We start from the raw sequence: 24156 nt of genomic DNA, 5'->3' as shown, positions 1-24156 counted from the left end.
TAACGCGGAAATGAAGTTCAACAGAATATATCGGCAGTAAAAGGCCTTGTTTAAATTTGCTTCGCATATTAATTCATTCGTCGTCATCATCATCATTATTATCAGCCATGATCTATCTGCTGCTGGATGAAGGCTTTCCTAAGCCATCGCCATCCCTCACGGTCTCTCGATGTAAGAATTCACCTGGCTACTGCACACGATTCTAGATTTGAAGCTTTCGTGACTGCAAGGATTCATACTCTTAGTTCTTTCGGTAAAGTCACTTAGGTAAAAAAATGAAATAAAAATTAATAAAAATAAAACAATAAAATCACGACGTTTCGGAGGCAACACAAGTCTCCGTCATCAGGTGGGACCGTCACAGCCAGATTTGCTGCATCACTTGCTGCAGCAAATCTGGCTGTGACGGTCCCACCTGATGACGGAGACTTGTGTTGCCTCCGAAACGTCGTGATTTTATTGTTTTATTAATTTTAATTTCATTTTTTTACCTACTGCACACGAGCTGATGTTATCGCTCCATCTCCACAGTGGGTGTCCTCTCTGGCAGATGCCTCTATTGGCTGCCACCCCATCGTTTGTTGAAGCCACGGCCCATCATCCCATCTTGCAACATATCCTGTCCAAGCCGAATTATTTTTGGAACTACCTATATTTACTGTATGTCTCTAACTTGTAGATGTTCTTAATATTTGCTTCTTTGCACACCTTTAAGCTTTTGTTTCATTATTTATTGGCAATAATTTACGTGTCTGCTCTCAGTTGTGTATGGGTTTATGTCCAATTGTATTAACTGCTGTTGCAGTTAGATTCTGTATGAATCAAAATTGCATTGTAATTATGTTGTTGTATTTGTAGTGTGAAAGTGTGTTTATATTTAATCGCGTGGTTTTACCGCATTGGTGTTTTATCATTTATCTCTCCAATGTGTAAAGAGCCATAGCATGCGTGTCATGAATGAATTTGTTCAGCTTTATCAAACTTACAAGTCCTGAATTTTAAAACCACGTATCCTTATTTGGAAATACAGTACTGCGTATAAATGTTACACACCTTTGGCTGGGCTCTATCTTATGGTTTATATTTGACTTAAATTAATACCTGGCTCATTGCGATCAAAACTCAACTCGAGAGAATGGTAATGGCTGTCTGTAGTGCTCATAACAAGCTGCTGAAGACGACCGCTTGTGTTGCGATCGAAACGTCGTAGTTTTTTGTTATTTTTTGTTATTTTCTTTGAACCTATCTATGTCGCTTTACCGAAAGACTCAATAATAGCTTGTACAACACGATCCTGGACATCTCATCGGATTCCTCCAGTATAAATACACCGTCTGATTCTGTCGGATTTTCCATGAATTTCCATATTTCGTAATTCATGCGGCTGTTCGCTTGGTGCCGCGCGTGCCACCAGCCTCTCCGTCTTGACGCACGCGCACGGCGGTCACGTCACCGTCGCATTCCGTGTCTCGCCACTCCGTCTGTGTCGGCACACTGCCCGTGCTTGTTGTTGTTGTTGTCGTCATTGTGAGAATTGGTTTTGTTGTTGTTATCAGGTTACATTTCATCATCGATTTCGTCGTCATCGTCATCCCCGTCATTGAATGTTTGTATTACTTATATAATTTGTTCATTTGGAAATGTTGGCAACAACATCCAGCGGTATATTTATATCAGAGTGGTGCCCACAACGATTTTGATTACGCGACGTTAAATATCTACAGTCCGACACATATATATTTATTGTTCAACGTAGAACATCGAAACGTGAGGGTGTTTCTTTTTCGATTTTGAGTAAGTAAAATTGTAAACTGTGGTGACTGGATGCAGAATTATTGGGAATGTTGTGGAATGTTTGCCCCAAGTGAACGTGGGACATTTGTGAGGATACGCTGTTCTGATGACCATGGCTGGTTGTTTTTTTCCGTTGACTTGGAATGTTTGTGTGCTTTCAACGTAATTTTATTATGTTGTTTATCATGTTTATTGGTATTGGTTGTTTATTGTGTTCTTTCTGGTTCAGCAGTTACACTGCTGCATTATTTTTTTGTACCTGAAGACGACCGCTTGTGTTGCGATCGAAACGTGATTTTTTTTTCTACTTACGTGACTTTACTCAAAGAACCAAAGAGTATGGATTCATGCAGTCACGAAAGCTTCAAATCAAGATTAAAACAAAACAATTTTAGAAAGAGACGTTATGTTCTGATATATATTTTTCAATGCAGTATAGTAAATAAAAATATGAATGTGTTCTTTGGTGCAGTGCTTCGTGTATGAGTTTGATTAAGGGCCATGGCCAACATCACTGCAGAGTGAGAACTGATCCAGTCCTGTGCTTCCCCTATTCCCCATGCAGCACTGACCAGCACAGTGAAGTATGGTCAAATAACCCCCATAATTGACACGATGTGCGGGGAGGCCTTTATCCAGTAATAAACTGGCGATTAATTAAAATACATTTGTATGTGATTAGCCTAGATTTGAAGCTTTCGTGACTGCAAGGATTCATATTCTTGGGTTTTTTCGGTAAAGTCACGTAGGTAAAAGTTTTTAATTTAAATTAATAAAAGTAAAATAAAATAAAAATCACGACGTTTCGGAGGCAACACAAGCTTCCGTCTTCAGGTGGAACCGTCACAGCACGCTTGCTGGATCTCTTGGAATTTCTCATTTACTTGATACAGCGAGCGTGCTGTGACGGTTCCACCTGAAGACGGAAGCTTGTGTTGCCTCCGAAACGTCGTGATTTTTATTCTACTTTTATTTTACTTTTATTAATTAAAATGTTTTACCTACGTGACTTTACCGAATAAAACTAAGAACATGTGGTTAGCCTATTGTGCTATTAACGCCGTGACCCGAGTTTGATTCCTAACCATGGCTCACATTAGTGGCGAGCGATATTTAAATTTGTCCTAAACCCCCAACCTCACTCCCCTTTACCAAAATGCATCGACCACTTTGGTGAAGTATGGTAACCCACGCGAACAACACAGTATGGGGAGGCTTGTATGAAGCAGTCAGTGGATTAACGAATCCCTGCATTGGGCGTACCACAAGTTGTTAATTTCTCCACGGCTCATGCGTCTACAATTCTCTTGATTCTCCGATTTCACATTCACATAACCATCTCCGCTTGGGCTGGCCCCATTGCACTTGTGCCCCGCTCACTTCGTTTTGATACCAGGACGCTTGGGCAACGCTAATTTTAAACCTTTAAAACAGCTTGCCTTTAGTGGCTTCCCCCCCCCACCCCCTTTTACCACCTGATGACGGTCCCTTGTGTTGCGATCGAAACGTCGTAGTTTTGAAAATTATTATTTTTTTACCTATCTACGTGAAATGGAAATAATAAAATAATAAAATTTAAACAATAAAATTGTCTTTTTATAGTAAAATAATACGAATAATAAAATAATGATACAACATTTTGCAATTTTATTATGTTTTATTTTTATTATTATATTATTTATTATTTCCATTCTACGTGACTTTACCGAAAGAACCAAGAAGATGAATCCCTGCAGTCACGAAAGCTTTAAATCGAAATCTATCTACGTGACTTTACCGAAAGACCCAAAGAATATGGTTAATACAGTATATATATGAAACAATACTTTACTGCAGTACTAAAATAAACCATAATATATAATTGGTGCTGTCTTATATAACTTGTGATGAGCTTTACACTGCCACTTGCATAATATTAGCCTACTTGGAAAATATTTAGTGAATCATTTAAATAACGTCTCTAGTAATATTAAAAGTTAGTGCTTCTATTCGTCTGTCTTTTTGTATGTGTTCATATGTGTACACGTGTGTACCTGCAATAATAATAATAAGTACTTAACCACACAGGTCAATGTGAGTTATCACTTTCCACCAATCTCAGCCATGGCCTGAAATCTAACTCAGGTGACTGGGTTAGGGATATGTCTTTGTTGTGTGTTGGTGAAGGTGTTGGTGCACTGCCAACTGCAGCCTAAATCAACATGTCATGCATGGTGGTCACCCATCAAAGTGCTAACCAGGCTTTCAACCTGCTTAGCTTTCAAGAATGGATGAGATCGGGCACATTCCACATGATTTGGTTGGAGGCATTTGTATGTCTTCATTAATATGTATGTGTGTCTGTGTTCCCACAGCTAGAGCAAACCCAGAGCCAGCCCCTGGTGCCTGCCCATCCAGGTATGGAGGATTACATCCGTTTATTTTCTCACTTCTTGGTCAAGATATATTGTTAACACACTTGGCACAGGTCACATGTCTGATACACAGGGCCATTCCAATTGCGTGCACAGTGGCACAATCTTCCCACCTTCAGTCTGCCTTGCAAATCTAACTTTATTATTTTGTCTCAAAATAAACTTTTTTGAGAGTCATGTATATTTCACGACCGAACGTGTGTGCGTGGTGTGCACATGGTTTTGACCCAACCCTGCCTTGTGTGTGATATCTGCTTTAATGAGCACTCACAATATCTACACTTTCTCCTGCATTGCATGCATAGACGTAGGGGCACCATGTGATGTGAGACAGGATAAGAATGAATGTGAAGGTAAACTGTGCCGCAGTGATTTGCCACGAGGAGGATTTGCCCATGATTTTTTATTTTTCAATTTTAATGTTATTTACTACTTTTGTTCCATTGTGCAGTCAGTGCCATGTCATGAGACAACTTATATGTCCATTCAGAACAGTACATGTTCGTGAATATCCCGTGGAAGATGATATCACAGAATTACTTCAAAGATTCCTTCGAGTGACCTTGAAACCACACGCACCCTGCTGCAGATGTTTGTCCCTTGGCAGTGAAACTGAACCTTTATTTTCTCAGAGCTGGAATTTTGCCAAATCAGGTGAAAAGCCAAATCTAAAATTATGGTTTAACTTGTGCAAGCATTAGTGACTGGCCTGAGATCATCCATTAACTGCACTTGAGAACCATATTTAATTGTGGGTGGCTAAAGGTTTCAAATCCAAGATCTCAGTGTTGTCAGATCAGTAGTCCACTACTTGAGCCACCCAGCCACAAAAACATATGAAGTTGGTTTGGCATTTTACGTAGTATCTTAGGCCAGAACATTTTTCACCATCCTTTATATGATTCAACAGTGCAAAGTGTTGGATAACAATTGCTGTAATGTATGCAATAAGGGAAGTAGGGATGTGTTCCCAATTTTGGGATGAATCTGAAAAATGTGAAAATCGGGCGTAAGTAAAACATTTCTGACAATCTGAATTGTGTTGTTGTTTTGGATTGACCCGAAATTTTGACGTCATTGGAAACTAATTTCCAAAAGGAAAGATGTATGGATTACCTTACCTAGTGCTTCTATATGTATTCTGTCCTTTGTATGTATGTTGAACTTTTTTCGTACCGTACGCAGCCAACCGCACTAATCGGAGCTGTGGGGGAGGGACAACAAACTAAACAGAGAAAGTCGTGCGAAATAAATACGTTTTAAATGTCTAATTTAAAGTGGCACAGTTCCAGTGGGCTTCGAATGTCAGAAATGAAGAGTGGTCAAGACAGTTGCAGAAGCACAGCTAAAATTAACCCGTAAAAACAAAGTTTTTCACTATAAATCCTTTATATGCGTGTTCAATGGGCCACAAACCAGCCCACATTGGTCTTTGAAATGGGCGGCTAGAGTCCTCTCGTCCTCTGGCTTGAGATGGCTGCCACCTATGGCTCAGATGATTGCCTGCCACCATTAAGCAATTGGTAATTAAATATAAAAAAAAATACCTAAAAAGTGTAACATTTTGGAAAAAAAAATTCACGAAAATAAATTGTCACGCACAACGAGTCTGCAAAATGTCAGCTCGATTGGATCACGGGAAGTGGGTTAAAAAACGACCGAAAGATTTGCACGGTCGTAAGCGCGCAAGCAAGCAAGCAAGTGAACTTAATATAAAGGATTTAAAAAAAAACACAGTTACCTGGTTCCACATTAAATCCTGCAGCTGGGCAGGAGCAGAAGAGGACGACTCACAACTCGTGTTCAACAGTGACAGAAAAAGCCCCAGCGCTGGGAGCCCCGTCCTGTCTGGTCGAGGTGAGACCACACCCTGACCATGTCGATGGAGCCAAGTGTGCGTTTGTCTACGGAATAACTTGCTCTTGCCTGGCTCGTGGTGGCGTTGTGTGTGTTTGTGTGTCTGCGCCATTGGTGTTTCCCGATCTCTCGGCCAACATCAGTGATGATTATCTGAACTGGTCCTGGGCCTCCGCTAGGTCGATCCAGCCTCAAATGAGTATCTGGTGCAGTGTATAAACATTTCCATTCGGGAGACAAAGGTCGTGGTGCAGGCCACCCACCCCGTTGTGTGGCATGCCGGACTTAATAGGTGCTCGCTCACAGCACTTGTCTCTGAAGTCTGTCAAGGCTATATGGTGGAATTTTGCACCATATGTGCAAATGTTTTGTTTATATTTTTTCCATCATTCATGTATCATGTCAGATTTCGTATTAAATCCGACATTCACATTCACATTGTGCCAAATCCAATGCAGGCATGCATGGTTAAAGTTAACGTATTTATTTCTTTAATTAATATGATACACTGCCATTAAAAAGAAAAACTAGGAAGTTTAAACATTTATGGGAATGATACTCAGTATAGAAATGAGAGATGTAAAACTCAGGCAAATTATACAGAAAACTCAGCCACATTTATAATTAAAAGTAAAATGTAATTACTGTACAGTGGATCATTCTGACACAAGTCTGAATTAAATCCTCACCATCAATTAATTGTATAACTCTTTTCATCAAATTCATCTTCATGCGTTTCCACATTTTTTTTTTCCAATTAGAATAATTTAGCTTCAACCGCTTCTTTTGGTAAACATGTAAAAGCAAGATAATGTTTTAGGGCTGAGAACAAAGGAGGCGTGTGATAACCTGTTTATAAAAGCCAGAAATATAAACAGGTATCTGAGATAATCCTCTCACCAAATCACTCAGAATGCGCACAATATCGTTAGATCTCGAAAGCTAAGCAGGTTTTACCATGGATACCGTTCTAATGGGTGGCCACCACCCTTAGCAGGTGTCATAGGCTTGTAGGGCTATGTAGTGGGCAGTGTGGCAAGATCCATTGTCGCAATGTATTTGTACGCTTGCACGTCCAATGCTGCCCGCATTCACCAACTGACCAGTGTGGTGAAGAATGTTCAAGTGACCCTCATCCAGCAGTGGGTGCCTGTGTCCGTATACATGTACAGCACAATTGAGACGAAATACAAAAAAAGCAGAGCATACATTCAACCCCCTTATCAATTTCTCCACCTGTGACCTTCTGTAATTTAGCGCTACGCATGTGTGTTTTTGTTGCCTGCACGTCCTGCCGTGCTGGATTTTACGCTGAGTGGGAACCAACCTTCCCCGTGCTTCTGACTGACGCGTTCACCCGCGGCCAAGTCTCGTCCGTTCGTCCGTCCGTCTGCCGGTCACGATTGTGGTTGACCGAGAAGAGGCGTCGTTACGTGCGCGCATTGTGCGTGGGTTGGGTTCGCGTGCGTCATGTCGTGTGACTGTCTCGCCTTGCGCCGAGTGATTTGATCCCTATGGCTTAACCCTGGGGTACCAAATAATACGAAATGGCCGAGGCAGTTAAATATTCTATTTCTGGGACACTATTTTTTCCAGGAGTGTACTTAACTTCGCGACTGGGGTACCAATCAATCCGAAATCAGTGCTACTCCGCGATGTCGAAACGCCAAACATTAGCATTAAAAAATCCGTTATCGACAATTTTAACTTTGAATAGTGCATCGTGTACAGCTCGTCGAGATGAGTCGATTGCCGCATCGCTGACCCTCAACAGACTAAAAATGACTGCATCACGGACATTAAGCGAGAGCCGGGGTACTATGGTACCCCGAGGTACTATGGTACCCCGAGGTACTATGGTACCCCGAGGTACTGCCATAAGGTTCAATTGTGGAGCTACGTGATCTGCTTTAATGGCCGTGCTCTCTATCACATTAAAGAGGGGGGGGGGGTGTAATGGGCAGCATGAGATTTGTGGCAGCAGTTTTCATAATCTCTCTCTCGTCTCGGTGACATGAGATGAGGCAGGCAAGTCAGTCCTGTTGGTGAGCCATCGCTTAAATGTGTTTTTGTTTCCATTTGTGTCCTATTATCGTTTAGCGAAGATCGTTTTAATCAGCGTGCACTACTCTTTATAACGAATGCGGTTCTAAGGCACGGACATTGGCAAAGACAATGGAATTAAAGGTGAAGAATACGCAAAGACGCCTGGAGAGGCACATACTGGCAATTATACTGACAGGAAAAGAAACCCATGGATTATATAACGCACACAGGTTAGAGACATGCATTTGGTTATTGTTTAGAAACATAAAGGGCTGGAGTAGGACAGCTTACTCGAAGATATAATGGCGGGTGGTGAGACTAATCACAGTGGCAGCCAAAGAAGAGATGGAGAGATGATATGCCGATGGAGAGGTGATATTATTGTGTGTGCGGTTACTAAATGGATTGTTAGATTGCTGGACCATGAGACATAGCATTGGCTTCAGAAGACCTTCGTCCCGAAGTAGATTGACCATGGTTGCTGATGATGGTGTGCTATGTACGTCATGTTTGTGACCTTTAAACAAACAAAATATATACATCTAATTCTATTGCGAGTGTGCCACATACCACAGTTGTACCATGAGGTGAATGAAGATCATTTAGCGGTCGCTGCAAGGACCTCGCAGTCACAGAAGGAACTGTTAATTTATATTTCACCAAATGCATTGAAAGTCATTTTTGGCCCTCCGTAAGGAAAGGTTTCTGCATTAGCGTGTATGATTTAGCTCTCAGTGCTGCACTGTGTTAAGTTTGGTCATATTTCTGAGAGGTCTAAGACTAAAAAACTGCGCACTACTCTAGAGCGCCCGGTTAACTCTGAGGTTGCTACCCAGATTCGAAATCAGGATCACGGCTTTGCTGATTTTCAGCAGCAATCAGGTCAATTGATAGATCTTTTGTGGTAGGGGGGGCGGTATTGCCACCTCTATGTCGAGTTGAGGCAGTGTGCGAGAAGGGGGGCGTTCTGTATAAAGCAACTTGTAGAAAATGTGCAGGGAGTATACATTTTTACTATTTACTGTCAATTATAAAAACAATTCTCCATATCTTCCGATTTTTCCCTCCACATTTAAAAAAACCCGTTTAAGAGTATTTGGCTGCTATAGATTTTCCACGTGAAAACCCACTTCGTTGAACTATCATTTGTGGCTAGGTCGCTTCTGAAAAAGAGCTATTTGCTCATTGGGCCTTACCTGGTAAAATAATACTTTAGTTGTACTTTAGTTTATTGTTTATTTAAATCAAAATCCAGTTTGAGTATAATTTAGCTGTATAAATACTCACTCACCCGATAGTGACCTCGGGCAAGATGCCACATTGTCCCCTGGCTGCCCCCTACACTCACTGGTGTCCATCCTTCCACTGTTCCACTGCCACACAATTCTCTTGTCATGTGCTCCCTATTACTCTAACTCAAATTATAAATATTCTTTGGGTCTTTCGGTAAAGTCACGTAGATAGGTAAATAAAAAATAACAAAAATAACAAAAAACTACGACGTTTCGATCGCAACACAAGCAGTCGTCATCAGGAAACGACGACCGCTTGTGTTGCGATGGAAAGGTCGTAGTTTTGTGTTGTTATTTTTTTTTTACCTATCTACGTGACTTTACCGAAAGACCCAAAGAATATGAATTCCTGCAGTCACGAAAGCTTTAAGTCAAGATCAAATTCTAAATGTTTGTGGTTTCACTCTTCAAACACACCAGTGGGCTGAAGAAGTAACTAATTGGCGTTTTGTTAACGTGACACATTTTTTTACTGATTGGCCATGTCGGGTGGTGAAGGGATGCGACATATTCATACTTACGCGATCTAAGCCAAAAGCATTTATTACGAATACTTTAACCCTGTCCACCCCCCCGACCCCCCGGGCCACGAACATCGAATTTTAACTCCCCGCCCCACACTGCGCACGTGGTGAACAGAGTTGTTTATTTCACGGTTCTGTGTGCAGCGTGACACTGACACTTGACACCGCGAGGAACAGGCTCTTCCCATAAAAACGGACACATCAGCTGACCGCCCATGACAGTCGGGGTGGTGGGGTGGTGTGAGGGCTCTTTTGGTCATCAAGTGCAAGAGCCTGGGACATCAGGAGCGGCCATGTGCAGTACCAGATTTTTTGACATGTAGTGGGGTTTTGTATGTTTGTTTGTTATTACGGCAGTAAAGCATTGCTATTGTTATTATCGATCAGGACTAAACAAGCACAAGGAAATATTTGTGCGGGTTTTGCAAACTGGAGCCACGAACTGCACTCCCGTTCTTATTCAAACGGCTGCCCATTCCTCCTAGATTCTAGCTTCGATTTTTCATAAAACAGCCAACCCCCTCCAAAAAAATGTCTTTGCCGCCGGGTGCCTATTTATGTTAAATAATTCATGACTGCTCTGTGTTATCACCGCATCGTGCCGTTTTTACAATACAGTTATAATTAAATGATTAAAGTTTAAACAGCCCATAAAAAAGTGTAGTTACCGTATTTGGCAAAAAGGCACAGTGGTACATGATTCAATATTTTATCACTAAGAGACCTTGAAAAATATTTATTGGAAGAGTCAGTTTCCTTATGTGACATGTGACACAGTAATGTGATTTGTAAGGGCGCCGATAGGCAACTTATTACGGCCTCGTATATATTGTCTGCTATCCATATGTCCATTTGCTTGTCCGTCCATATGTTTCATGTTAACTGCAAATCCCTTCAACCAGTCACCATGAAATATATCACGCAGCTTACCAGTACCATTCCCCAGGTATGCATCATGTTTGGCAATATTGGTAACACAATACTTTTAAAAACTGAAATGAAAAGAAGAATGTGTTTGGTATGGTCTTGAACAAGAAAACAGAACTGAAATTGAAAAATTGCGCAAAGAAGCACGGTATTATTGGAATTATATTTAAAGACCGAATAGGAGAACTAGTGTATTATAGAACATATGCAAGTTAAGGACACCATTCAAACTGTAAAACAAAATAATTGGGCTTGGACAGGACAGGTCGCCAAAGGGATCGTAAAAATGGAGTGACACGCTCGGACTAGGCCGCATCTGAAAGTCTGACTACCGAGGAGATGGAGCAATCCAGAACCATGAGGGATGGTGACAACTTGGGGAGGCCTTCATCCAGCAGTGAATTGATCATGGCTGATGATGACGTTTCGTACCGATGTGATTAGTGGGAGAGTACGTAACAATGAGATCACATTCGGTGAAAATGCACCTGCTTATTGTGTTGTCTCTACACACATTTGGACGTTTCAACGTGCATATTTCAACAAAATATTTGATGATGCTGCATTGGCAATGGTGTACAAGTACAATTTACAAAACAAGCTAAATATGTGTCAACAACACCACTGCCTTAAAAGAAGAATATTTAATTGGCAACGTCTCAGGCAATGGCTCTTCTACATGGCACATAAAATCCCGTAACAAAATGGCGGCTACTCTTTTCACTTTCCCGCGTTTGTTTTACATTCGGATCTTCAGGTTTATCAGTTAACAGATAGTCGTGATGCACGTTTAACCAGTCACGTATTTAATGATCCCTAACTCATAACATGGCCGGAGAAGCTGAGCAGACATGGGCAGTTGAAATGTGGAGTGTCATGAGAACCTGATTTTTTTAAATCCACGTTTTTGGTAAAGGCATGCATAGAACCATACACTGCAGATGATGGAACTGATATATACTTTTTATTCTATAAAAAAAGATCTTGGTAACTAAATTGCAAAATATACGATGATTATTGGCCAGGAAACCAAAGAAATTGTATTTAAATACATAATCTCTATCAATAAAGCCATTATACTTATTGGTTCTTTCGGTAAAGTCACGTGACTTTACCGAAAGAACCAATGGCTTTACTGATAGAGATCATGTATTTATGTATTTAAATAAAATCAAATATTTTATTTCTACCTACGTAACTTTACCAAAAGAACCAAAGAGTATGGATTCCTGCAGTCACGAAAGCTTCAAATCAAAGCCATCATCCTTGCCTTAATTTTGTATAGTCGGCTGCTGCAGGCATTGAAGATAGTCTCTTCTGTTGGCTGCAAATTCGTTGCTTATAACTCTCTCCATCTGTTGTTGCCTCTTCGATTGAGATGTCCTCCCCAAGTCCACCTGCTTTATGCTCGTGAATGTGATATCTTGAATTATTATTTGCACTCCTCTTCACATGCTCCTCCTCGTGTGCCCTCCAGTTATTCCAACCGCGTAGTTTTCCAACGGCAATTAAAAAAGCCATAACTCAGAATATTTATACGCTGCAGGAATAAAACCAAAAAAACAAGGGGGGTGTTCTCAATGCCTATTTTGCGTCAGGTGGTACACAAAGCAAGCTCGTGTTGGCATGTCGAGTTTATTCAAGGGGTTGTTTGGAGCAAAGGGAATGCTGTTTGCTTAGCTGAAACCGAGCAGAGATTGCCTACCAACCCGTTTGGCTGCTCATCATCTTTTGCTACATGACAGACATTGATCGCGGGCCATGAAATTGAGTCGCTGGCACCTTCCTCAATTTTCCTCTCCCAAAGAATCAAGCAGAGCCAGAGGATTCTGGAATTCCTGTCGCATGTATCCTTATGCTGACACTAATATACCGCTAATAATTCGTAAAGGAAGGCAGCCCAGGAAAGGTCCTTGCTCCAGCAACGCACGTCAGCTTTTATGCAGCGTCAAGGAGGCAGCAACGACATCACAACAAGAGCCCGGCCGAGTCCGGGTGAGGGTGGTAGCCACAGAACTGGAGGAGCGTGGTGGGAGAGACGGGCCAGGGAGCTGAGAAGTGAGAAGAGGGCGCAACCAGGCGCCTCTGCTCAGTCCAACCCCGTCTGCTTCAAACGCTGCTCGTGTTGTGTGATGTGCCTCTGTTGCTAGTGTTGCTGCTGCGTGGTGCACATCTGCTGCTAGTGCCGCTGCTGTTGCCCTAGAAGGGTCCTCGTGTACGGTGGGAGTGCTGTACACTCCAGGTGAGCGTGGAGAAGTGGCCACTGTGGTGTGCAGTGGACGAAGGGGGGTTTACTGTAGTGAATGGCTGGAGGGTGGCCGTGAGTATGCCACTGTTTGGCACAGGTGTGCGACCCTGAGCAGAACTTAAAGGACCTAAACCTCTGGATGCTCGTGTTCCTATGCCTGGGCAAAGGGGTACAGCAAAAGTATTGTCTACTGGTGTGTGTGTGTGGGTGTGCATGACGGGTTTGCGTAGGGACTAGTTGTGAGTGAATCTTACCTACCTGGCAAATAGCAAGAGTGCTGTTCTGAGTGTGAGTCTGTCGGGATTGTGCATGGTTTAGGTGTGTGTGTGTGTAATAGTTTAGGCAAGGCATGGTGCCACCTTTGTTTCTTGGAGGATGTGGCAGTGGCCACTACTACTCCTCCACCTCCCTTAACATGGCTGAACCCAAATAAATTGTTCAGACCCTTTGTACTGACTCGGCCCTGGTCTGTTGTCCGTTCACCCGCCAGGGTCCAAGTCTGATACCCCATGCTCTACCCACCCCAATTGACTTCTTTTGTAGAGTGATGCCAAAATTGTTAACCCAACGTCACATCCTATTTGCGAGTGGAATAGCTTTTTTAGAAGGACGTATCTTTTCCCCATCAATTTCAAAACCCTTTTTGTATATATCAGAAATACCACTCACACCAACAAAAGAGTGATTTTTTTTAAAACTCGGTATGAATTGGCACCACTACTTCGTCTCGATATTATCAACGCACAAAAATTCTCTCTGCCACCAAATTCCATTTGTAGGGAAATCAAATACTGCAAGCAAGCCTCCTTAATTACGCTCATAGAAGATTTTTACAGGGGACTGCATTTAAATTAAACTCATGAACCTTGAACCGCAATGCAATTCATATGCTCGCCAGACCACTTAAAAAATGTGAATCTTAAAAATTGTTCTTATTTATTTCGATAAGACTTTACTTCTCGCTACCAAACCCAATAGACATTTGTACCATGGGGTCACATGTGATTTGCATATCACAGACGCTAATAATAAATTGCTGTCGAGGCACGTGGTGATTCTGCCGCCAGGAGCCACGCCAGGAACCACGCTCGGCTCACAGCGTGTGCCCCTGCACGTACACCCACGACTCATAAGCCGTGCCGTGCGGCTCTTCAGTGCGGCGTGTCACGTGCTGCTTGTGCTCTGTGATCTATTTGAGACTCTGTCGCCCCCACGTCATCTGCCTTAATTGTTCATTAATAACGGCTTGCCTCGCGCGCTAATTGTCACTCTTTTTGGGCTAAATCTGCAGTGGCTAAGAACAATGTTCTACTTGCAGCAATTAACACCTGCACTGCTGCGCCACCCCTGCGGGGAATATTCAAATTGCGGTTCCGTAATTGCTAGAAAGGTATAAAAAGTAAAAACAAACATTGAGTTGTCAATGTTTTTTGGATAATGATCCATTGAAATTCGATCGATATGTAAAATTAATGATAATCTGCATGAAATCAGAACGTTTATTTGTGATTCAAAAATTGAGTTGGTATCCACCCACTAAAATTATTAAACCAGACACACACTGCAGAAATATTTTATGATGTAACGTCTAGCCACGTGTGTGTGTGTGTACATGCACACACGAATGGCTGCCTTTGTGCCTGCATATCCGTGTGAGCATGTGTGGTTCTGCGGCGATCTTTGTGTTCGTCTGTATTAGGCTGTGTGTGCATGTGCGTGTCTGCATGCGTGTCTGCTTTTGACGCAACTGGCTCACACCCCGTGTGGGCTATATTTACATGGCCCACTTGTCTGCTGTCAGGGTTCGGTGGACTGATCATCGCCAACAGGCCTGCTAAATTAAATAAGATTAGCACTTAGGCTGAGTAGCAGGCTCCAAAAGACTCTGCAGAAAAGTCCCATAAATTAGTCAGGAGCCCTTTGGACTAAAGCAGGCAGTCCCAGAGTGCAATGTGTGCAGAGTTTGTTGCTCATATGTGTGTGTATAACCCATTATCATGTCTAACCCATTGCTGTGTGTGTATGTCATGTTTAGTGTGGGAGCTTTGCCAGGTGTTTGAAGGAGAGCAGTGGGTGCAGGGTGACATGCTCAGGTAGGGCACACCGCCTGCCTGAACGCACCTTTTTTGAAAGGATTAAGCACTCTATCTCCAACACTCTGATGTTCTGACAGGAGTTTAGTGGGATAAGTGGTGCACTGGATGAGGGTTAAGTTATGGACCATCATACCTATTTCATGCTAGTCTTTATTATGTTTTAATGCTAGTGCTGGGAGTGTGCGTTCGGAACCCATTGCATTGAATTACATCTTTCAATTTCTTGACACAGTCAAGATGGCACAGTCAAGATGGGAGTATCAGATTAGATGTCAAAATGTAATAACCATAAACCTGACTATAACCCTAACAATCATAATCTAGTCATATACCAAATAACCATGAGCTTTAACCCATATCCCCAACAGTCTAACCTCAGCCATTGTTCTAACAATTGTGCATAATTCCCACCTTCACAATCATTTTTTCATCGCTTTTAACAACCTAAAATTTCACAAGAATTTTGCAACGACAGTTGGTTAGAAAATGGCCCGTAATAGAGGTCAATGTTACATCCATCGCGTCTCCTATGGGTCTTTCAGAGGACCTTAGGCAGCGTCCTGTAATAATCACTGTCGGCAATTGGAGCGTACGCTTCAGCATCACTGCCCACAAAGTTCCTGAGAGTGTACGCAGGGTCTGATCTGAAAAGGACTTTTGGAAGTGAGTCTGGGCAGTGGGCCCAGTCTCAGAACCCTGTGGGGAGGCCCCTGTGTTCAGTTGACCTCACATTGAGGCTGCTGCTTTACGCACACGTGCACAGATACTTCACAACAGGGTGAGACACAGAACAACAGAACAAATCAAGTCCACAATGGCAAGAACAATCTTAAAATATCTAATTTTCTTAAAGTTTGCGGCACTTACTTTTTCAGTGCGGTTTTAAGCATGTACGGGGATGTTTTTTTGTGTATATTTTGTATTTGCGTCTTTGTGTGTGCATGTGTCTTTTTGGAGGGGAATGGGAGATGCATTGGTTAGCGCGCTGCACTACGAACCCAGCAGCTTGCCTTCGATTCTCAGCCACGGATAAAGTCAGCGGAAAGTGTTATTTGAACCTCCCCTTGGTCAATTTAGTAGAAAATTAGTACCTGGTGCAGTATAAACATCAGCCCTGGGGAGACAAAGGTGGCCAGTGTATATTTCTTGCCACAATATCCTCTTATGCACCATTCTGGACTCAAAAGGTGCTGATCAACAGCGTTTTCCCCCAACAGTCTTTATAGGATGTAGATGGTTTTGGAGAGCAGTTGTGTCCTGTGAAGTGTACTTCCTACATAATCTCAGTTATTTGAGTATTGTTGCTAAAGATGCGCATTCACAGCGGGAGTTAAAATCTATGCCTGGTCTCAATCTGTCTTTGGTTAACTGAGCCTAAATTGAGCAATTGCTATGGTGTGGTCAACATCAGCAGGAATGAGACAAAGGTGGCTGGGATGTCCTGGCCCCAAAATGTGCCGTGCCAGTACTTTAACATTTGCTCAAAACAGACTTTGTGACAACAGTCAAAGAAGTCTAAAGGTAGATTTTTTTTTTATCTTTGTTTATAAAGGGACCTTTATTTTTGTGTGTGTACATACATATGGCATTGTGTGTATACATTTATGTTCATAAAATCAACACTGCACAATGAAGCGGGTGAGCTAGGTTTGATTCTTAGCCATAGCAAACATCAACGGTGATTGCTATGAGCCGACCCTGGGCCTGCTCCAGGTCCACTCGACCTGAAATAAGCACCTGGTGCAGTGTGTAAACATCGCCACTGGGGAGACAAAGGCGGTCGGGCGTGGGTGCTGGCCATCCACCCCCGAGTGTGCCGTGCCGGCCTTCATAGATGCTCGCTAACATCATTTGCCCCAACAGTCTGTTAAGGATATACGGGGGGTTTCTGTCTTTGTTTGTATTGTATACCTGGGAATAGTTTTAAATGTAGTTTTCAATTCCTATGAAGAAGGTGCTGTTGAGTATAAACAGAATCAGGTGATGCTGCCTCAGACTTTACAATATTTTCCCAACACATTTTGGCTGCCACGCTGCAACAAACGCAGCCTGTTGAGTATTCATCAGGGGGTTCGAATATACTTTGAATAGGTATACTTGCAAGCCAAATTTTTTTTTATACTTAATCTCTTTTAAAAATGTTTAATTAAAACTGATAATGTGAAATTACGTTTGTAATTGGCATTTAGCTGTGCATCGGTAAAACGACCGATGTTTTCTTTCACATTACGGTGGGGCTGTTCGGCTTCTCTGATTGGAGGATGTGTCCAGGCACGCGTTACTTTTTGTAACCTCCTGTAATTATCCTAAATGGCGGTCGACGACGCACTTGGACAGGGCACTTTGGATTCCCCGCTAAGTTATTATTTTTGTACTGCAACCCAGCGGTCAAAATACATTGGGGGGAAACATCCCCTGCTTGAAGCCGGTACCGTCTGCTACTATTTGTGCCCAGGAGCATATTCTTAACATTCTAGATTGGAAGCTTTCGTGACTGCAAGGATTCATATTCTTGGGTTTTTTCGGTAAAGTCACGTAGGTAAAAAATGTAAATTAAAATTAATGAAAGTAAAATAAAAATAAAATAAAAATCACGACGTTTCGGAGGCAACACAAGCTTCCGTCTTCAGGTGGAACCGTCACAGCACGCTTGCTGTATCAAGTATTTTTATTTTACTTTTATTAATTTTAATTTTAATTTTTTACCTACGTGACTTTACCGAAAAAACCCAAGAATATATTCTTAACGTGTATGTATATGTTGTCCCATCGGCCGCGTACCCACGTGCATTGTGCTTTCTTCCAGGAGGGCGGTACTGCCTCCCAGCTCGGAGCGTTGGGCGTGCGACGCGGCTGTTGAGGCCGACCCGGGGGTCTCGGGGTCCCTGGGCGGTGGGGGCTCCAAGGGTGCGGGAGTGGTAGCCGGGCTGGTGAGCCAACGCGTGCTGCAAGAGGAGGAGGAAGAGGGCCCTCGTTATACACGCGGCTCGGACAGCGAGGGATTCAGCCCCCGTCCTGGTGACAATCATCACCATCATCATCATCAACACGTGATCTTATCTAATGTAGATTTATATAGCGCCTTATTTAAAGGCGCTTTACAATTATGATAAAACTGTACATCAGATGGTCGTGGTTGAAATAAAGCGTGGGGGGTTATTAAAAGTGGCGGTGTTAGTTATAGTGACAGGAGAACAGGTGGGAGAGGTTAAGGATGGGTTGGGGTCGGGGTAGTGATCAGGGTAGTGATGGGGGTTGGGATTGGCTTGGACATAGCTGGGGGCCGGGAGCACGGAGTGGTAGTAGCACGGTGGGCTCGGAGAGAAGTGGTGGGTAGTTTTAACGAAGAAATGGAAGCAGGTTATAGTGAAGATGGTTGTTTAATAGTGAAGTGGGAGTTTATTCCATTGTCACTTTTTCCCTCATTGTGATCATCTTCATCCTCATCGCATGCATGATGATGATGGAGATGACAGGCTCCATGCCTCCAAGTTACGCTTGAACTTGAGTCTGTGAAATTGTGCCTTGTACACATTTTATTACAATTTTTATGATGTATATTGTGCATTCATGTTGAAAAACCACTTAAATATGCCTGTAATCATAAATCAGCATAGAACACTGAAATTTTAATCATAGAGCGTTCAACCGTTTACCACACATCCTCTTCTCGTAAGCCATGCCCATTCTTTAAAGTTATCCGTACAAATGGCACCTGAATCGCAAAAAGGCATGACCAAAGTTGTAATGGAAAAGGGTTTCTGATATCATGAGGGTGTACAAGCTAATAAAAATGCAAACCAGTTTTTGGTCTGCTTGAATTCACTGATGTGCCATTGTAGAATGAGGGCATCTGCTGGCCTTCTTGTTCCAGGCTCAGAGTGCAAATAATTATCTCTTCCCCAAAGCTTACCTTCTTGTATAAGCACAGACTTTGAAGAACCAAAGCACACCTGTGCCCGCAGGCTGCGCGTTCTATTAGACTCTGATCCCTCCCCCATCCCGTCCCGACCTTGCAGTGCGGCGCTCTGACCGAGAGGAGGCTTTCCGTGCCCCTGCGCCGCACACGGCCAGCATCGCGCGCCACCCCGGGGCGCCCCGTCAGCCACCCCGCAACCCCTTCTCGCCCGGTTTTGACTCGGAGCCGCCGGACCCCACCGCAAGATCCGAGCGCATCGCTCGCTACAAGGCAGAGCGCCGTCAGCAGCTAGCCGAGCGCTACGGCATTCCAGCTGACAGCGACTCGGAGAACGACCCGGTGTCCAAGTACGCGTGGCTGAAGCAGCAGAGGGCTGGTGGTGCCGCTGCCACCGCCGCCGCTGCTGCTGCTGGTGCCAGCGTCAGTGGTGGAGCGGGGATATCGGACCGGGAGAAGAAGGTTCTGGCGTCGCTGTCGGAACGAGAGCCGGCACCAAATTCCCGGCACCGCATAGCCGGGCGGAAAGAGGTGCAGTACACGGGACCGTACCCAAAAGCGACCGACAGTGGTGCCGTGAGTGACGGCCGAGGGAGGATGCTCCATCACCAGCATCACCACCAACATAACCATCATCAGCAGAAGCAGCAGCAACCGCAGCAGCAGCAGAGAGGCAAGCACGGGGACACCATGGAGGCATCAGAAAGAGCAAGGTCGGCACAACCGCGATATGCATGGGAGGAAGAAGGAGAGAGGTATCCACACACCGCCGCTCCACCTTACCAGCCTACCGCTGCCCCTCCTTACCATCAGGTGACCGCAACCCCTTACCAGCCTGCTGCTGCCTTTTACCAATCAACAGCCGCTCCTCCTTACCATCAGGTGACTGCCCCTCCTTATCAGCCAGCTGCTCCTCCTTATCAAATGGCGTGTGATCCTTATCAAGCCGTGGCCGCACCCCCTTACCAGCCGACTGCTGCCACTTATCCAGTGAGGGCAGTTCCGTCCTCTCCTCCATCGTCCCCAATGTCGCCGGGTTTCAGCCCCTACGAGGGCCACAGGTGAGCAGCAGCGAGTGGCCCGCACACCCCGCGCGGAACAAGAGTTCGTGTCCAAACGTGCCGAAGTGTGGCTATGCGTTTGCATCGGTTTGAATGCGGTTGCGTGCGATGTGTGCCGATGTGTGTTTTGTATGCGCACTGGCAAGCACGCTTCTCCACGTGCATCCCCGTACGTTTTGTGCTGTGAACTGCAGAGCCAAACACAGACCCCTTCACCGTGACGACGGAGGCAAGAGCGGCCATGACGGTGCCGTCCCCTGGAGACAACCGGGCTATAAGCACGTCCCCGTGCGCATCGTATCCCCACCGCAAGCCGGGGCGTCCACCACCGCCAGGCCCTGGCACCAGCGGCCACAGCAGTTCACGGAGCAGCCTCTGAACTTCCGTTCTGAGCCTCGCACCCAGCAGAGGCAGCAGCAGCAACAGCAGCAGCAGCAGCAGCAGCAACCACCACCTCATTACCAACACCACCACCATCATCAACAGCAATACCAGCAACAACACCAGCCGCAACACCAGCAGCAACACCAGCTACAGCAACAGCAGCAGCACCAGCAGCAGCACCACTCTAGGCAGCCTCACTATCATGCTCAAGCTGTGGCAGCCCCACCTGAAGTCTGGAGCCCCAGCCGGCAGCAAGATTACCGGGCCCCTCAGCAACGAGCGTCCTACAGCAGCAACCAGACAATGAGCCCGTCGGCAGAGCAGCCGGAGCACTACCGCGGTCTCGCTCACCGGCACGATCGTCTGGCTGGCTCGGAATTTTATGCTGGCGGACCCGCAGCCGGTGCGGTGCGGATCCCGGGCAGCGCGGGTAGCGTGTTCCGGCCAGTGGTGAGCGCGCGCCGAATGGCGATGGCAGAGCGGGCCACACCACCAGAGCCAAGGACACCACCGGCCACGACTCCTCCACGGGCCAGCTTCGATGACTTCAGCCGCTCGGACGACGAGCAGTACGGGGTAGGAGAGGAGATGGGGGACGATATTGCCCTGCGGAGAGCGCAACGAGAGGGGGAGACGGCCAGAGATGGGCGAATGGAACTAGAGGCCGATGAGAGCGTGACAGAATCTCCGCCGCTGCAGCCTCCACCGACCGCTCGCCTCCTGAAGAGCAGGAAGGCCGTGCTGCCCTCCGAGGTGCGGCGCCAGCAGCAGAAGGTACCGTCCGACGAGGGGAGAGCGAGGTCCGGCCAGACGCCCGATGGGGGCCTGAGGGCAAAGCAGTCACCGTCGGCTCGAGGGGACGGCGAGAGGGAGTACGTGGGCGGTCCTGACGACGAAGGAGACGGCGCCGGAGCCGCGCGATGGTGGGGCGAGAGGAAGGGGGCGCAAACGGACACCCACGGCGGGGTCGGCGGGCCCGTGATGCGCAGCAGCTCTGAGATTTGGGGCGGGCCGGCCCACTTGTCGGCGGGGAACCTGGTCAGAGCGAGGCCGATGCGGAGGGCGACCCAGGAGGCCTTCCTGACGACGGCGGCAGGCGCCCGTGCAGAGAGGGGCATGGCCGAGGGGCGGGAGTGTGAGCGGGGTGGCGTGGACTGGCTGGGCACCGATGGCTACGCTGGGGGCAGGCCGCCACCACGCGAGGGTTTGTTCGAGTCGCCCCCAGAGCCTCGGGCCCGCAGCAGATCCGTCGACTGGAATGCAGCGACGGCGAGGGTGAACGTGTAAGTGGCAGTAGTCCGAGGGCAGCGAAATGAGAAGTGCCCCGCTAGACAAGTCCTACATCCACTGATTTTACCACTTGCCAAACGCGAGTGTGAATGCAATGAAGGGTTTAAAGGGCAGTGCGGCGGGGCAGGAGTTGACGCATTGCACCTTCGATCTGGGGACCGGATTGTCTGCGTGCACCAGCTTCGCGAGGGACTGTGTGGGAGTTTGGGACCATATGCGAGAAAGAAGTGAAGCAAGGTGGCATATGATACAAGACTGATGTGATTATAAAAAATGTCTCTTGAGGTTGCCTCGTGGCTCAATGGTCAGCAGTCCTGGCATTCAAATCTGTGGAGCCACCCAATGTTTCAAGTAGCTTCCGCAGTATAACAAATTGATTGTCTCAAACAAGTTACCAATGACTAAAAAAAAAACTCGTAAAATGTTGCCTTTATCACCTCAGCGGTAATTACAGACGAGAACATTTTAAAACGTCAGTGTGAATGCCATACCACCAATATATCTCTGTAGCCGGTTGTGTGGTGTGTGGATGAAACGTGGCCACTTTAAGGGACCTCAGTTCAGTGATGTTTTCTTCCAATGGCTGTTCTCCAGCATGGGGTGATGCACGGCTTTGCTCGAGTTCAGAATTGGCTGTTTGTCTGATGATGCCAACAGCACAAATGGAATATATTTAGGCGAAAAACAAATAAAACAGAAAATTAGTAATGTGTTGGCACTCATCCACGTTGGTGGTTCTAAGCCAATGGTAAAGATATTAATTTGTTTCCATGGTGGGGATCACTTTCTGCATAGAACAACCACTCTGGATATTCAGGACATTTAACGTTTACATTTAGCAAAAAGAAGCTCGTGAAAAAAAACCCATAGACAAATCTAACTGTTTTAGTGATGACAGCTTTCACACAGTACGTAGCCAACCGTGCTGATCAGACGTGCAGGGGAAGGACAACAAACTAACACAAAAAGCAGTTCTATATCGAGTGAATCATCCAACATCATGCCGAACAACAGGCAGTGCAACCAGAATGCATATATCGGATAGCACGATTACACCAACCGACGCAGTTGTATAAAAATATAAGTTTTCTTGTGGGTGACTCCGGTTTGTCTGCTGCAGTGAGGCGCGACCTGGAGGGCCCATGTGGCGTGCCGAGGCTGGGAGGGGAGTGGGCGCCGGGGGCGCCGAGGGTGCCGGGGGCGGTGAAGGCGGTGTGGGTGGCGTGGGTGGCGGGGGCGGCGGGGTGGCTCCGGCTCAGCGCAGGGCCCGGCGCTACATCACGCCGGGGGACGACCGGCGGGCGTCCGACCGCTTCCGCACTCAACCCGTCACCTCGGCCGAACGGCACCAGACAGACAGGCGCGTTGCACCCCCGGTGATCCGCGAGATAATGAGCGGTTGTGGATTGTGAATGCTGTGTGGAGAGGTCAACGCCGTCTACTGTTTTCTATTTCCGCGTGCCACGTGCCGATGGCCCATTTTATAATTGGCATGCGGGGACGATTTATAACAATGCGAATTTTTCTACCAGCGGGCAGTTGCTGGAAATTTTTTTTTCAATTTATTAAAAATATATATATATTTTACGTCAAATAGTTCTGCTGCGTTTGTGAAGTTGAACATTCCTCTTTGAACGTTTTTTACAAATGATCGTTCTACTGGTAAGCTGCATGGATTTCATGCCACTTTCAGATGGAAATTCCAATGAAGGTGCTCTCCCTTGCATTCCAATTACTCAGCGACTTGAATTTGTAAAATCCTACACGGACTTTGCAGACTTCCAAAGCCAAATCCAAATGTTTGCACTCATTATCGCTATCTCAAAATACTCTCTGGTTCTTTCGGTAAAGTCACGTAGATTGAAAAAATAATAAAAGAAAACACGACGTTTCGTTCGCAACACAAGCGTCCGTCTTCAGGTGAGAAAAAATTACCGAAACGTCGTGTTTTCTTTTCTTATTTTTTCTATCTACGAAACTTTACCGAAAGAACCAGAGAGTATGGATTCCTGCAGTCACGAAAGCTTCAAATCAAGATTATCTCAAAATATTTTGTACCGACACCGGACAGCAAGCCATAGACATGTCTGGATTTGCTCTAAATTTTTTTGCTTCCTGGGTCTAAAGGCCACAGCTTTCTGTTGATGCTGGTTAATTGGGTGCTGAGGGGCGATGCCTGCTATGGTGGCTATCAGGCATTGTGGTTAGCATGATTTATTAGTGAGCAATGGGGAGACCTCGAGGTGACTGGGTGTTTCAAGCAGCTCATACCGTGTCAGATCACTGAGCCGAGAAGGCTGAGATCCT

The 24156-nt window shown here is 45.4% G+C and overlaps 1 protein-coding gene across 1 annotated transcript in view; it reads left to right on the top strand.

Annotated features, from left to right (window-relative positions):
• LOC144724780 (uncharacterized) overlaps positions 1 to 23261 on the top strand; it is a 60187-nt gene extending 36926 nt beyond the window's left edge. Inside the window, exons 2-8 of the mRNA XM_078604167.1 lie at positions 4149 to 4191; positions 5974 to 6065; positions 15138 to 15195; positions 18005 to 18216; positions 19218 to 20175; positions 20370 to 21842; positions 22970 to 23261. Of these exons, the coding sequence (XP_078460293.1) occupies positions 15188 to 15195; positions 18005 to 18216; positions 19218 to 20175; positions 20370 to 21842; positions 22970 to 23261 (2943 nt within the window). The 5' untranslated portion in view covers positions 4149 to 4191; positions 5974 to 6065; positions 15138 to 15187. The remainder of the gene's footprint in view (positions 1 to 4148; positions 4192 to 5973; positions 6066 to 15137; positions 15196 to 18004; positions 18217 to 19217; positions 20176 to 20369; positions 21843 to 22969) is intronic.
• The last annotated feature ends 895 nt before the right edge of the window (positions 23262 to 24156 follow it).

The sequence above is a fragment of the Lampetra planeri genome, chromosome 21 (assembly GCF_965212315.1).
Source record: "Lampetra planeri chromosome 21, kcLamPlan1.2.h2, whole genome shotgun sequence".
Lineage (NCBI taxonomy): Eukaryota > Metazoa > Chordata > Hyperoartia > Petromyzontiformes > Petromyzontidae > Lampetra > Lampetra planeri.
Note: the sequence above shows the minus strand (reverse complement) of the source record. Positions and strands in the feature narration are given on the sequence as shown.